General features: G+C 44.8%; 1 protein-coding gene across 2 annotated transcripts in view; it reads left to right on the forward strand.

Moving 5' to 3' along the window:
- The window catches only part of zgc:110045 (uncharacterized protein LOC664755 homolog), a 132,611-nt gene that overhangs the window by 82,772 nt on the left and 33,739 nt on the right, over window positions 1-16,100 (forward strand). The window contains exons 8-10 of one of the 2 annotated variants that reach the window (XM_068051401.1): window positions 265-306; window positions 762-837; window positions 1,825-1,883. In XM_068051401.1, coding sequence (XP_067907502.1) covers window positions 265-306; window positions 762-837; window positions 1,825-1,883 — 177 coding nt within the window. The remainder of the gene's footprint in view (window positions 1-264; window positions 307-761; window positions 838-1,824; window positions 1,884-16,100) is intronic. The other variant, XM_068051391.1, reaches the window with a different exon arrangement.

Below are 16,100 nucleotides of genomic sequence, written 5' to 3' on the forward strand. Positions count from 1 at the left end.
AGAAAAGAACATTCACATGCATACACATTCAAAATCTGACTAAAATCCTATCTGGCCTAAAAGGGCAAGCTATTCCTTTAACTTGAGGCTTTTTTTGTATGCTTAAACATTAAAGAAATGTACAATAATGCTTTAATTTTAGATGTGGCTATGATTTTAAGTGAATGTGATTTTGTAGTTTTATTTGGTTTTGTTGTGGTATAATTTAGTATTTTAAAGTATACAGTTAAATGTAATCACATGTTTTTAAACTTTTTGTTTTAGGCATACACAGTTCAGGGACAGTATGCAATTCCTCATCCTGACGTGAGTCCTGTGCACTACAATCAGTGCCCTCTTTCTCATTTGTTCTGGGCAGCATTTACTTTCTGTCATTAATAAGTGGAAGACAGTTTGCTGTAGTTTCTGATGTGTGTAGTACAGTAATATGTAATTGAGTGTGAATTATTTGGAATTTGTTTTGTGATTTATATTTGCTAGAAAGTACATTGGCCCAGAGACAAATCATTGCCTTTGCGTTGATAGCTTAAAATTTGTTAATCATTGAAATGTAAATAGTAGTTTGACATTAACAATAGTTATTGTATGTATAACAGTAGAAATGTCATTAGTCTTAACACATTTATTTCTCAATAGTAGCATAAATGATTGATTTAAAGAATGTATTTAATTTAATTAATCCTGTTTTTTAAATATGGTTTCTGTATTCTGATATAATTCCATTTGATTGGTTAGCTCTAATTTCCCATCCTGCCCTGCAGTTGACCAAGCTTCACCAGTTGGCTATGCAGCATACCCCTTTTACTCCCCTTGGGCAGACCACCCCTGGTTTCCCTGGTACGTACCCATGACTCCCTGGGGATGTCCTTTCTCAAAGCACCTTTATCTCCCATGGTCATTATATCACTTAATTAAATGTGGTCAATGACCAAGTTTTCTGTTGTCACGTTTAACTGTGACTAACTTTTATAATTACCCTTGTAATGAGTTATTTCATTAATAGTTAATCGTTGTTGTCTTGTACCCTTGTTAACAGCTTTGTTGTTTAAAAATAATGGTATGTTGTAGCATCATTTAAATGTAATATGTTTGTTATTAATTACAATGTCGTACAATTATGTCCTGTTGTTTAACATCTTTCCTAAATGTCATTTTGTCCTAATATTAAGCATTTCTGTATTAACAAAACCTTGATATTCTCATTAACATACATCTGATGCATGTTAACATGAAAAAGTTGTGTATGATACAGACAGAAATAATTAAAGCCTGCAAATCAGTTTTTCTCTTTCCTGAATCCTTATCATGTTTAGTTTACTTTTGAGATGTGACCTTTTTCAATTTGTGTTGCTTTCCAAACCCCTCCTTATTTAATACAGACGAGCTGTCTATTTTATTACTCTCAACCAGCATCTTTTTTAAAAATTTCTTTAAGCTCTTTCTCTCAATTGCTTTTTTCCTCTTCATCTGCTATATCTTGTCACATCTTTACATTTTTACATCTTTACATCTTACATCTTTACATTTCCCTTCTGACCTGAAATGCTCCTTTACTGTCTTGTATCTTTGTGCCCATATTTTCTGCACATCTACACCTTTCCTCCTCACATTTAGAGTTCTTCCTTTTGATTCTGCTTTCCTCTTTATTCTTTAATTTTCACTTTTTTATATTTTATATACTTTATAGCTGTCTCTTTCGACCTCCAGTGATTATTCTTTGTTTTTGATTCTCCTCTCTATCCATCTCTCAAAACTTTTAAGATGCTTTGTTTGTTGAATGCCAACCAGGAGGTTGATCCTAATAGATTTCCATCTCTTCCCCAGCAGCAGGACTGGATGCCACTGGTCAAACCAGTTCCCATGAGCTCACTATTCCAAATGATGTAAGTGTTCCTAAGTTTGCTACTGCTACCACTCTGCATGCCATAATCCTAATCCTGCTAACACTACTGTGTCTGTAACCACGACAAATAACATACATGTCACCTGACAAAATAGCACAGAATTATATTTTTTTAAATGTTTGAAGTAATAATAGAACAAAAGCCAGGATTGTGCATATGCTCTTTTTATCATAACTATGATTTAATGTTAAAATCAATTTAGTTTTTTTTCTATTCATTCATGGGATGTGGGTGTCGCTGGCTAGGCCAGCATTTATTGCCCATCTCTAATTGCCCTTGAGAAGGTGGTGGTGAGCTGCCTTCTTGAACCGCTGCAGTCCATGTGGGCAGCTACACCCACAGTGCTGTTAGGAAGGGAGTTCCAGGATTTTGACCCAGCGACAGTGAAGGAACAGCAATATAGTTCCAAGTCAGGATGGTGTATGGCTTGGAGGGGAACTTGCAGGTGGTGGATTTCCCATGCATTTGCTGCCCTTTTCCTTCTAGTTGGTAGAGGTCATGGGTTTGGAAGGTGCTGGCTAAGGATGTAGATGGTATACACTGCTGCCACTGTGCGTTGGTGGTGGAGGGAGTGAATGTCTGAGTGAATGTTTGGGTGCCAATCAAGTGGGCTGCTCTGTCCTGGATGGTGTCGAGCTTCTTGAGTGTTGTTGGAGCTATGCCCATCCAGGCAAGTGGAGAGTATTCCATCACAACCCTGACTTGTGCCTTGTAGATGGTGGTCAGACTTTGGGGAGTCAGGCGATGAGTTACGCGCAGCAGGATTCCTAGCCTCTGACCTGCTCTTGTAGCCCTGGTATTTATATGGCTACTCCAGTTCAGTTTCTGGTTAATGGTAGCCCCTAGGATGTTGATAGTGGGGGATTCAGCAATGGTAATGCCATTGAATGTCAAGGGGAGATGGTTAGATTCTCTCTTGTTGGAGATGGTCATTGCCTGGCACTTGTGTGGCGTGAATGTTACTTGCCACTTATCAGCCCAAGCCTGGATATTGTCCAGGTCTTGCTGCATTTCTACATCGACTGCTTCAGTATCTGAGTGGTTGCAAATGGTGCTAAACGTTGTGCAATCATCAGTGAACATCCCCACTTCTGACCTGATGATTGAAGGAAGGTAATTGATGAAGCAGCTGGAGATGGTTGGGCCTTGGACACTACCCTGAGGAACTCTTGCAGTGATGTCCTGGTGCTCAGATGATTGACCTCTAACAACCACAACTATCTTCCTTTGTGTTAGGTATTTTTTTTTTAGAACATTACAGCGCAGTACAGGCCCTTCGGCCCTCGATGTTACGCCGACCTGTGAAACCATCTAACCTACACTATTCCATTTTCATCCATATGTCTATCCAATGACCATTTAAATGCCCTTAAAGTTGGCGAGTCTACTACTGTTGCAGGCAGGGCGTTCCACGCCCCTACTACTCTCTGAGTAAAGAAACTACCTCGAACATCTGTCCTATATCTATCACCCCTCAACTTAAAGCTATGTCCCCTCGTGTTTGCCATCACCATCCGAGGAAAAAGACTCTCACTATCCACCTTATCTAACCCTCTGATTATCTTATATGTCTCTATTAAGTCACCTCTCCTCCTCCTTCTCTCCAACGAAAACAACCTCAAATCCCTCAGCCTTTCCTCGTAAGACCTTCCCTCCATACCAGGCAACATCCTAGTAAATCTCCTCTGCACCCTTTCCAAAGCTTCCACATCCTTCCTATAATGCGGTGACCAGAACTGCACGCAATACTCCAGGTGCGGTCTCACCAGAGTTTTGTACAGCTGCAGCATGACCTCGTGGCTCCGAAGCTCGAGCCCCCTACTAATAAAAGCTAACACACCATATGCCTTCTTAACAGCCCTATTAACCTGGGTAGCAACCTTCAGGGATTTATGTACCTGGACACCAAGATCTCTCTGTTCATCTACACTACCAAGAATCTTCCCATTAGCCCAGTACTCTGCATTCCTGTTACTCCTTCCAAAGTGAATCACCTCACACTTTTCCGCATTAAACTCCATTTGCCATCTCTCAGCCCAGCTCTGCAGCCTATCTATGTCCCTCTGTACCCTACAACATCCTTCGGCACTATCCACAACTCCACCGACCTTCGTGTCATCCGCAAATTTACTAACCCACCCTTCTACACCCTCTTCCTGGTCATTTATAAAAATGACAAACAGCAGTGGCCCCAAAACAGATCCTTGCGGTACACCACTAGTAACTAAACTCCAGGATGAACATTTGCCATCAATCACCACCCTCTGTCTTCTTTCAGCGAGCCAATTTCTGATCCAAAGCTCTAAATCACCTTCAACCCCATACTTCCGTATTTTCTGCAATAGCCTACTGTGGGGAACCTTATCAAACGCCTTACTGAAATCCATATACACCATATCCACTGCTTTACCCTCATCCACCTGTTTGGTCACCTTCTCGAAAAACTCAATAAGGTTTGTGAGGCACGACCTACCCTTCACAAAACCGTGCTGACTATCGCTAATGAACTTATTCTTTTCAAGATGATTATAAATCCTGTCTCTTATAACCTTTTCCAACATTTTACCCACAACCGAAGTAAGGCTCACAGGTCTATAATTACCAAGGCTGTCTCTATTCCCCTTCTTGAACATGGGGACAACATTTGCTATCCTCCAGTCTTCCGGCACTATTCCTGTCGACAATGGCAACATAAAGATCAAGGACAAAGGCTCTGCAATCTCCTCCCTGGCTTCCCAGAGAATCCTAGGATAAATCCCATCTGGCCCAGTGGACTTATCTATTTTCACACTTTCCAAAATTGCTAACACCTCCTCCTTGTGCACCTCAATCCCATCTAGCCTAGTAGTCTGAATCTCAGTATTCTCCTCGACAACATTTTCTTTCTCTACTGTAAATACTGACGAAAAATATTCATTTAACGCTTCCCCTATCTCCTCTGATTCCACACACAACTTCCCACTACTATCCTTGATTAGCCCTAATCTAACTCTAGTCATTCTTTTATTCCTGATATACCGAAAGAAAGCCTTAGGGTTTTCCTTGATCCTATCCGCCAATGACTTCTCGTGTCCTCTCCTTGCTCTTCTTAGCTCTCCCTTTAGATCCTTCCTGGCTAGCTTGTAACTCTCAAGCGCCCTAACTGAGCCTTCACGTCTCATCCTGACATAAGCCTTCTTCTTCCTTTTGACAAGCACTTCAACTTCTTTAGTAAACCACGGCTCCCTCGCTCGACAACTTCCTCCCTGCCTGACAGGTACATACTTATCAAGGACACGCAGTAGCTGCTCCTTGAATAAGCTCCACATTTCGATTGTGCCCATCCCCTGCAGTTTCCTTCCCCATCCTACGCATCCTAAATCTTGCCTAATCGCATCATAATTTCCTTTCCCCCAGCTATAATACTTGCCCTGCGGTATATACCTGTCCCTGCCCATCGCTAAGGTAAACCTAACCGAATTGTGATCACTATCACCAAAGTGCTCACCTACATCTAAATCTAACACCTGGCCGGGTTCATTACCCAGTACCAAATCCAATGTGGCATCGCCCCTGGTTGGCCTGTCTACATACTGTGTCAGAAAACCCTCCTGCACACACTGGACAAAAACTGACCAATCTAAAGTACTCGAACTATAGTATTTCCAGTCAATATTTGGAAAGTTGAAGTCCCCCATAACAACTACCCTGTTACTCTCGCCCCTGTCGAGAATCATCTTCGCTATCCTTTCCTCTACATCTCTGGAACTATTCGGAGGTCGATAGAAGACTCCCAACAGGGTGACCTCTCCTCTCCTGTTTCTAACCTCGGCCCATACTACCTCAGTAGACGAGTCCTCAAACGTCCTTTCTGCCGCTGTAATACTCTCCTTGATTAACAATGCCACACCCCCCCCTCTTTTACCATCTTCTCTGTTCTTACTGAAACATCTTCAACCAGCGGAGAGTTTTCCCCCTGATTCCTATTGACTCTAGTTTTGCTAGGGCTCCTTGATGCCATACTTGGTCAAATGCTACCTTGATGTCAAGTGCAGTTACTCTCACCTCACCTCTTGAGTTCAGCTCTTTTGTCCATGTTTGAACCAAGGCTGTAATGAGGTCAGGAGCTGAGTGGCCCTGGTGGAACACAAACTATGTGTCACTGAGCAGGTTGTTGCTAAGCAAGTGATGCTTGATGGCACTATTGATGACACCTTCCATCACTTTACTGATGATTGAGAGTAGACTGATGGGGCGGTAATTGGCCGGATTGGACTTGTCCTGCTTTTTGTGTACAAGACATACCTGGGCAATTTTCCAGTGTTGTAGCTATACTGGAACAGCTTAGCTAGGGGCGCGGCAAGTTCTGGAGCACAGGTCTTCAGTACTATTGCTGGAATATTGTCAGGGCCCAGAGCCTTTGCAGTATCCAGTGCCTTCAGTCGTTTCTTGATATCATGTGGGGTGAATCGAATTGGCTGAGGTCTGGCATCTGTGATGCTGGGGAGTTCAGGAGGAGGCCGAGATGGATCATCAACTTTCCACTTCTGGCTGAAGATCGTTGTAAATGCTTCTGCCTTATCTTTCGCACTAATGTGCTGGGCTCCTCCATCATTGAGGATGGCGATATTTGTGGAGCCACCTCCTCCAGTTAGTTGTTTAATTGTCCACCACCATTCACAGCTGGATGTGGCAGAACTGCAGAGCTTAGATCTGATCCGTTGGTTATGGGATTACTTAGCTCTGTCTGTTGCATGCTGCTGACATAGTTTGTCATGCAAGTAGTCCTCTGTTGTAGCTTCACCAGGTTGACACCTCATTTTTAGGTATGTCTGGTACTACTCCTGGCATGCCCTCCTGTACTCTTCATTGAACCAGGGTTGGTCTCCTGGCTTGATGGTAATGGTAGAGTGGGGGATATGCCGGGCCATGAGGTTACAGATTGTGGTTGAGTACAATTCTGCTGCTGCTGATGGCCCACAGCACCTCATGGATGCCCAGTTTTGCATTGCTATGTCTGTTCTAAATCTATCCCATTTAGCACGGTGATAGTGCCACACAATACGATGGACGGTATCCTCAATGTGAACATCGGTGGAAACATAGAAAATAGGAGCAGGAGTAGGCCATTCGGCCCTTCGAGCCTGCTCCGCCATTCATTATGATCATGGCTGATCGTCCAACTCAGTAGCCTGTTCCCGCTTTCGCCCCATACCCTTTGATCCCTTTAGACCCAAGAGCTATATCTAACTCCTTCTTGAAAACATACAATATTTTGGCCTCAACTGCTTTCTGTGGGAGCGAATTCCACAGACTCATGACTCTCTGGGTGAAGACATTTCTCCTCATCTCAGTCCTGAAAGGTTTACCCCGTATCCTTAGACTATGACCCCTGGTTCTGGACTCCCCCACCATCGGGAACATCCTTTCTGTATCTACCCTGTCAAGTCCTGTTAGAATTTTATAGGTTTCTATGAGATCCCCCCTCACTCTTCTGAACTCCAGCTAATATAATCCTAACTGACTCAATCTCTCCTCATACGTCAGTCCCACCATCCCAGGAATCAGTCTGGTAAACCTTCGCTGCACTCCCTCAATAGCAAGAACATCCTTTCTCAGATAAGGAGACCAAAACTGTACACAATATTCCAAGTGTGGCCTCACCAAGGCCCTGTATAATTGCAGCAAGACATCCCTGCTCCTGTACTTGCATCCTCTCGCTTTGAAGGCCAACATACCATTTGCCTTTTTTACCACCTGTTGCACCTGCATGCTTACCTTCAGCGACTGGTGTACGAGAACACCCAGATCTTGCTGCATGTTCCCCTCTCTCAGTTTATAGCCATTCAGATAATAATCTGCCTTCCTGTTTTTGCTACCAAAGTGAATAACCTCACATTTATCCACATTATACTGCAGCTGCCATGCATTCGCCCACTCACTCAACTTGTCCAAATCACCCTGAAGCCTCTCTGCATCCTCCTCACAACTCACCCTCCCACCCAATTTTATTTCATCTGCAAATCTGGAGATATTACATTTATTTCCCTCATCTAAATCATTAATGTATATTGTGAATAGCTGGGGTCCTAGCACCAATCCCTGCCGTACCCCACGAGTCACTGCCTGCCATTCGGAAAAAGAACCATTTATCCCGACTCTGTTTCCTGTCTGCCAACCAATTTTCTATCCATCGCAATATACTACCCCCAATCCCATGCGCTTTAATTTTACAGGCTAATCTCTTATGTGGGACTTTGTCAAAAGCCTTCTGAAAGTCCAAATAACCCACATCCACTGGCTCCCCCTCATCAACTCTACTCATTACATCCTCAAAGAATTCTAGTCGATTTGTCAAGCATGATTTCCCTTTCGTAAATCCATGCTGACCCTGCCCGATTCTACCACTGTTCTCCAAGTGCTCTGCTATAAAATCTTTGATAATGGACTCTAGAATTTTCCCCACTACCGACGTCAGGCCGACTGGTCTATAATTCCCTGCTTTCTCTCTACCTCCCTTTTTAAATAGTGGGGTTACATTAGCTACCCTCCAATCTGTAGGAACTGTTCCAGAGCCTATAGAATCTTGGAAGATGACCAGCAATGCATCCACTATTTCTAGGGCCACTTCCTTAAGTACTCTGGGATGCATACCATCAGGCCCTGGGGATTTATCGGCCTTCAATCCCATCAATTTCCCCAACACCATTTCTCTACTAATACTGATTTTTTTTCAGTTCCTCTCTCTCACTATGTCCTGTGTTCCCCAACATTTCTGGTATGTTCTTTGTGAAGACAGAACCATTGGTCAGCCATTTCTTTATTCCCCATAATAAATTCCCCTGTTTCTGACTGTAAGGGACCTACATCTGACTTCACCAATCTTTTTCTCTTCACATACCTATAGAAACTTTTACAGTCAGTTTTTATGTTCCCCGCAAGCTTGCTCTCGTACTCTATTTTCCCCTTCTTAATCAATCCCTTGGTCCTCCTTTGCTGAATTTTAAACTGCTCCCAATCCTCAGGTCTGTTGTTTTTCCTGGAAAATTTATATGCCTCTTCCCTGGATCTAATGCTATCTCTAATTTCCCTTGTAAGCCATGGTTTGGCCTGCTTTCCCATTTTACTTTTGCACCAGACAGGGATAAATAATTGTTGCAGTTCATCCATGCGCTCTTTAAATGTTTGCCATTGCCTATCCACCGTCATTCCTTTAAGTAACGTTTCCCAATCCGTCATGGCCAACTCATGCCTCATACCTTCATAGTTTCCTTTACTAAGGCCGAGAGGGGGGTTTTGATGCTTGGGCAACTCACAACCTCCATACATCCGCCCAGGCATGCGCCATTTCTATGGAGAGGTCACTCCATAGTCGCCTCACAGCGACCAAAACAACACGGAAGGCAGCAGTTACGGGTTATAAGTCCAGCTCAATTGGCATAGAGATTGGGCACCACGGGTTGCCTTTGTCGGTGGGGGAGGTCATTGCATCTCACTGGACAGCCACCACCAGCCTCAAACCGGGCAGCCCCCAGTCAGTAAGGTTCGGTCCCGCCTCAGTCCACCTGCTTCAATGGGTGCTTGGAGCTCAGGGTCATTGCCCGAAAAGTGGACTGCAACACCACACCAAACAGCACGACAAAAAAAGGAAAGAAGGTACCAGCCCTTCGTTTTGCAAGCTGGAACATCAGAACTATGTGTCCTGGCCTGTCGGAAGACCTTATACAAATCAACGATTCTCGGAAATCCATCATCATTAGGGGCGGCACAGTGGCGCAGTGGTTAGCACCGCAGCCTCACAGCTCCAGGGACCCGGGTTCGATTCTGGGTACTGCCTGTGCGGAGTTTGCAAGTTCTCCCTGTGTCTGCGTGGGTTTCCTCCGGGTGCTCCAGTTTCCTCCCACATGCCAAAGACTTGCAGGTTGATAGGTTAATTGGTCATTATAAATTGCCCCTAGTATAGGTAGGCGGTAGGGAAATATATAGGGACAGGTGGGGATGTGGTAGGAATATGGGATTAGTGTAGGATTAGTATAAATGGGTGGTTGATGGTCGGCACAGACTCGGTGGGCCGAAGGGCCTGTTTCAGTGCTGTATCTCTAAAATCATTAACAACGAGCTCAGTAGACTCAATGTGGACATTGCAGCATTTCAGGAGACACGCCTCCTTGCGGGCAGATCTCTAAGAGAGCAAGACTACACCTTCTTCTGGCAGGGTAGGGATCCTGAAGAACCAAGACAGCATGGATTGGGCTTTGCCCTCAGAAACTCTTTACTCAGCATGATAGAGCCACCTTCAAATGGCTCAGAATGCATACTGTCCATCTGACTGCTTACCACCTCTGGTCCAGTACACCTACTCAGCATCTATGCTCCAACACTGTGCTCCCCATCTGAAGCTAAAGACCAGTTCTACGAGGAACTCCATAATATCATTAGTAGCATTTGCAATACTGAACATCTGTTCCTTCTGGGGGACTTTAATGCCAGGGTTGGGGCCAACCATGACTCATGGCCCTTCTGCCTTGGGCGCTAAGGCATTGGAAGGATGAATGAGAATGGACAGAGACTGCTGGAGTTGTGTACCTATCATAACCTCTGCATCACCAACTCGTTCTTTCATACTAAACCCTGTCACCAGGTTTCTTGGAGGCACCCAAGATCACGTCGTTGGCAGCAGCTGGACCTCATCGTCACAAGGCAAGCCTCTATAAACCGTGTCCAAATCACACACAGCTTCCACAGTGCGGACTGCGACACCTACCACTCCCTGGTGTGCAGCAAGGTTAAACCAAAGAAGCTGCATCACTCCAAGCAGAAGAGCCGCCCGCACACTAACAGAATTTCTTATCCATAGCTGTTACATAAGTTTCTAAATTCACTTGAAAAAACCCTTCAAAACACTCCTACAGGGGATGCAGAGACCAAGTGGGCCCACTCAGAGACGCCATCTATGACTCAGCTTTGACCACCTATGGCAAACATATGAAGCAGAATGCAGACTGGTTTCAATCTCACTTTGAAGTGCTGGAACCTGTCATAGCCGCTAAGCGCATTGCTCTGCTGAACTACAAGAAAGCCCCCAGCGAGTTAACATCCGTAGCACTTAAAGCAGCCAGAAGCGCTGCACAAAGAACAGCCAGGCGCTGCGCAAATGACTACTGGCAACACCTCAGCAGTCATATTCAGCTGGCCTCCGAAACCGGAAATATCAGAACATTGTACGATGGCATTAAGAGAGCTTTTGGGCCAACCATCAAGAAGATCGCCCCCCTCAAATCTAAATCAGGTGACACAATGATTGACCAACGCAAGCAAATTGACCGCTGGGTGGAGCACTACCTAGAACTGTACTCCAGGGAAAACGTTGTCACTGAGACTGCCCTCAATGCAGCCCAGTCTCTGCCAATCATGGATGAGCTGGACATATAGCCAACAAAATCGGAACTCAGTGATGCCATTGATTCTCTAGCCAGCGGAAAAGCCCCTGGGAAGGACGGCATTACCCCTAAATAATCAAAAGTGCCAAGCCTGCTATAACTTTCAGTACTCCACGAACTGCTTTGCCTGTGCTGGGACGAGAGAGTAGTACCACAGGACATGCGCGATGCCAATATCATCACCCTCTTTAAGAACAAGGGTGACCGCGGTGACTGCAACAATGACCGTGGAATCTCTCTGCTCAGCATAGTGGGGAAAGTCTTCGCTCGAGTTGCTTTGAACAGGCTGCAGAAGCTGGCTGAGCGTGTCTACCCTGAGGCACAGTGTGGCTTCCGAGCAGAGAGATCCACCATTGACATGCTGTTCTCCCTTCGCCAGCTACAGGAGAAATGCCGCGAACAACAGATGCCCCTCGACGTTGCTTTCATTGCTCTCACCAAAGCCTTTGACCTCGTCAGCAGACGTGGTCTCTTCAGACTTCTAGAAAAGATCGGATGTCCACCAAAGCTACTAAGTATCATCACCTCATTCTATGACAATATGAAAGGCACAATTCAGCATAGCGGCACCTCATCAGACCCCTTTCCTATCCTGAGTGGCGTGAAACAGGGCTGTGTTCTCGCACCTTCACTGTTTGGGATCTTCTTCCTGCTGCTCTCACATGCGTTCAAGTCTTCAGAAGAAGGAATTTTCCTCCACACAAGATCAGGTGGCAGGTTGTTCAACCTTGCCCATCTAAGAGTGAAGACCAAAGTTCAGAAAGTCGTCATCAGGGAACTCCTCTTTGCTGACACTGCTGCATTAACATCTCACACTGAAGACTGTCTGCAGAGACTCATCGACAGGATTGTGGCTGCCTGCAACGAATTTGGCCTCACCATCAGCCTCAAGAAAATGAACATCGTGGGACAGGACGTCAGAAATGCTCCATCCATCAATATCGGTGACCATGCTCTGGAAGTGGTTCAAGAGTTCACCTACCTAGGCTCAACTATCACCAGTCATCTGTCTCTCGATGCAGAAATCAACAAGCGCATGGGAAAGGCTTCTACTGCTATGTCCAGACTGGCCAAGAGAGTGTGGGAAAATGGCGCACAGTCACGGAACACAAAAGTCCGAGTGTATCAAGCCTGTGTCCTCAGTACCTTGCTCTATGGCAGCGAGGCCTGGACAACGTATGTCAGCCAAGAGCGACGTCTCAATTCATTCCATCTTCGCTGCCTCCGGAGAATTCTTGGCATCAGGTGGTAGGACCGTATCTCCAACACAGAAGTCTTCGAGGCGGCCAACATCCCCAGCATATACACCCTACAGAGCCAGCGGCGCTTGAGATGGCTTGGCCATGGGAGCCACATGGAAGATGTCAGGATCCCCAAAGACACATTGTACAGCGAGCTCGTCACTGGTATCAGACCCACCGGCCGTCCATGTCTCCACTTTAAAGACGTCTGCAAACGCGACATGAACTCCTGTGACATTGATCACAAGTCGTAGGAGTCAGTTGCCAGTGATCGCCAGAGCTGGCGGGCAGCCATAATGGTGGGGCTCAAGTGTGGCGAGTCGAAGAGACTTAGCAGTTGGCAGGAAAAAAGACAGAAGCGCAAGGGGAGAGCCAACTGTGTAACAACCCTGACAACCAATTTTATCTGCAGCACCTGTGGAAGAGTCTGTCACTCTACAATTGGCCTTTATAGCCACTCTTGGCGCTGCATCACAAACCATTGACCACCTCCAGGCACTTACCCATTGTCTCTCGAGATAAGGAGGCCAAAGAAGAAGATTATGGTCACTCGTCCCCAAGGGGTCTCGCGCCACTAGATTGCCAATTATTCCTCTTTCATTGCACAATACCCAGTCTCGGATGGCCTGTTCTCTAGTTGGTTCCTCAACGTATTGGTCCAGATAACCATCCTGTATACATTCCAAGAATTCCTCCTCTACGGTATTGTGACTAATTTGATTTGCCCAATCTATATGCAGATTAAATTCACCCATAATTACAGATATTCCTTTTTCGCTTGCGTCTCTAATTTCCTGTTTAATGCCATTCCCAACATCACCACTACAGTTTGGGGGTATATATACAACCCCCACTAAGGATTTTGCCCCTTAGTGAAGGCGGGACTCCGTCTCCACAAGGACTGTGCAGTGGTCACTCCTCCCAATACTGTCATGGACAGATACATCTGCGGAAGGCAGATTGGTGAAGGCGAGGTCAAGTATGTTTTTCCCTTCTGTTGATTCCCTCACTACCTGCTGCAGACCCAGTCTAGCAGCTATGTCCTTTAGGACTCGGCCAGCTTGGTCAGTAGTGGTGCTACTGAGCCACTCTTGGTGATGGACATTGAAGTCCCCCACCCAGAGTACATTTTGCACCCTTGCCACCCTCAGTGCTTCCTCCAAGTGGTGTTCAACGTGGTGGAGTACTGACTCATCAGCTGAGGGAGGGCGGTAGGTGGTAATCAGCAGGAGGTTTTCTTGCCCATGTTTGACCTGATGCTGGGAGACTTCATGGGGTCCAGAGTCGATGTTGAGGACTCCCAGATCAACTCCCTCCCTACTGTATACCACTGTCCTGCCACCTCTGCTGGATCTGTCCTGCAGGTGGGACAGGACATACCCGGGGATGGTGATGGTGGTGGCTGGGACACTGTCTGTAAGGTATGATTCCGTGAGTATGACTATGTCAGGCTGTTGCTTAACTAGTCTGTGGGACCCTCTCCCAACTTTGACACAAGCACCCAGATGTTAATAAGGAGGACTTTGCAAACGACAGGGCTGGGTTTGCCGTTGTCGTTTCCGGTGCTTAGGTCGATGCCGGGTGGTCCGTCTGGTTTCATTCCTTTTTATTGACTTTGTAGCGGTTAGATACAACTGAGTGGCTTGCTAGGCCATTTCAGAGGGCATGTAAGAGTCAACCACATTGCTGTGAGTCTGGAGTCACATGTAGGCCAGACCAGGTAAGGACAGCAGATTTCCTTCCCTAAAGGACATTAGTGAACCAGATGGGTATTTACAACAATTGAAAATTGTTTCATGGCCATCATTAGACTAGCTTTTTAATTCTAGATTTATTAATTGAATTCAAATTCCACCTTCTGTTGTGGTGGGATTTGAACCCATGTCCCCAGAGCAATACCCTGGGTCTCTGGGTTTCTAGTCCAGTGACAATACCACTACGCCACCGCCTTCCCATGTAGATATTATTATGTGTATGATAATTCTTTCTGAAAAGTTTATCAATAAATAAATCACTGACATATTAATGTGAAAATTGGGTTGGCACTGCACATTCTAAAGAGAAGCATGTTTTCTTTAATGGACTCTGATTGTGGCATACAGCATGTCTGTACAGAAGGCACTGCGTCATTAGAGATCTGTATCATAGTCAATAACAATAATAACAACTTGTATTTGTATAGTGCCTTTAACATAATAAAACATCCCAAGGTGCTTCATAGAGGTATTATAAGACAAAATATAACATGGAGCCACATGAGATATTAGGGCAGTTGACCAAAAATTTGGTCTTAAGGAGTTTCTTAAAGGAGGAAAGAGAGGTAAAGAGGTGGAGAGGTGTAGGGAGGTAATTCCAGAGCTTCGGGTCTAGGCAGCTGAAGGTGTGGCCACCAATGGTGGAGCGATTAAAATCGGGGATACTCAAGAGGCCAGAATTAGAAGAGCACAGATATCTCGGAGGATTGTGGGGCTGGTGGAAATGACAGATAGGAAGGGGCCGTATTATGGAGGGAATTGAAAACAAGGATGAGAATTTTAAAATTATCAAGTCAGCTTGCAAGCTAACAAAACAATTACATGTAGGCAGATTCAGACACATTGGAAGCATGGCTTGTCAATTGAAACCACGTTTTCTGAAGCTACTCTGTAGCTACCTCCCAGCAATTCATTTTATCATTTATATGATATGATGACTTTGTGCAATGATTAAAGATATAGCGTCCTCTTTTTATTTCTTAAGATGACTTTCAGACTCAATAGAGATCTATCATTACTGTTACTAAATATGAAAATTATACATTATCAGCAGCCTCGATGTCTTTAGTATACTAATACCTGTGAAATGGTACTGCAGGGTGGGTGGGTAGAAGCATTGACATTGAAAATGGCAGTAATAACAAGAAACCAGGAATAATTCTGTGCTTGACCTTAATTGGCAGATTCTTGCAATGTAGCATAGTATTAATGATTTTGCATCCAATGCAGTTAATCAAGACTGTGCCTTTTAAGATTGGTGCTTATTTGAATAAAAGCTTATCACACATAATTCAGTGATTATTGTGACCCAGTAAATACAAGTTATCTTCCACATGATTTGTTTTGATATAAAAAAGTTATTGAAAAATAATGGATATGAGTATATACAAATAGTCGTTTGGTAGTACAGAACTTGAGTATTGCTGAAAACAGAGACATTTTGTCGAAGCTTTTCGTCTTGCACAGGCTGGTTGGGTACGGTATGTATCTTGCCCGTTGTGAATAGCGGAAGGGACATGTTGTTTGATAATCTGGTGCATTCTCCATGGCAACACCTCTACCAATCAGAGTGCACTTGCCATCCAGTCAGCACTCTCTTCTCATACAGTATAAATTTATTGCTTCCCTAACATTGGTGTTCTTACGAATTGTCCTGATGAGTGCAAGATGAACATCTTCAACAAAGTGTCTCTGTTTTCAGCAATACTCAAGGATATGAGGGTGTTTCTTTCTAATTCATTTATTGTTTAGCATCTATTAAAATATGAATGACACCTTGAT

The sequence above is a fragment of the Heterodontus francisci genome, chromosome 2, assembly GCF_036365525.1.
Source record: "Heterodontus francisci isolate sHetFra1 chromosome 2, sHetFra1.hap1, whole genome shotgun sequence".
Classification (NCBI taxonomy): Eukaryota; Metazoa; Chordata; class Chondrichthyes; order Heterodontiformes; family Heterodontidae; genus Heterodontus; species Heterodontus francisci.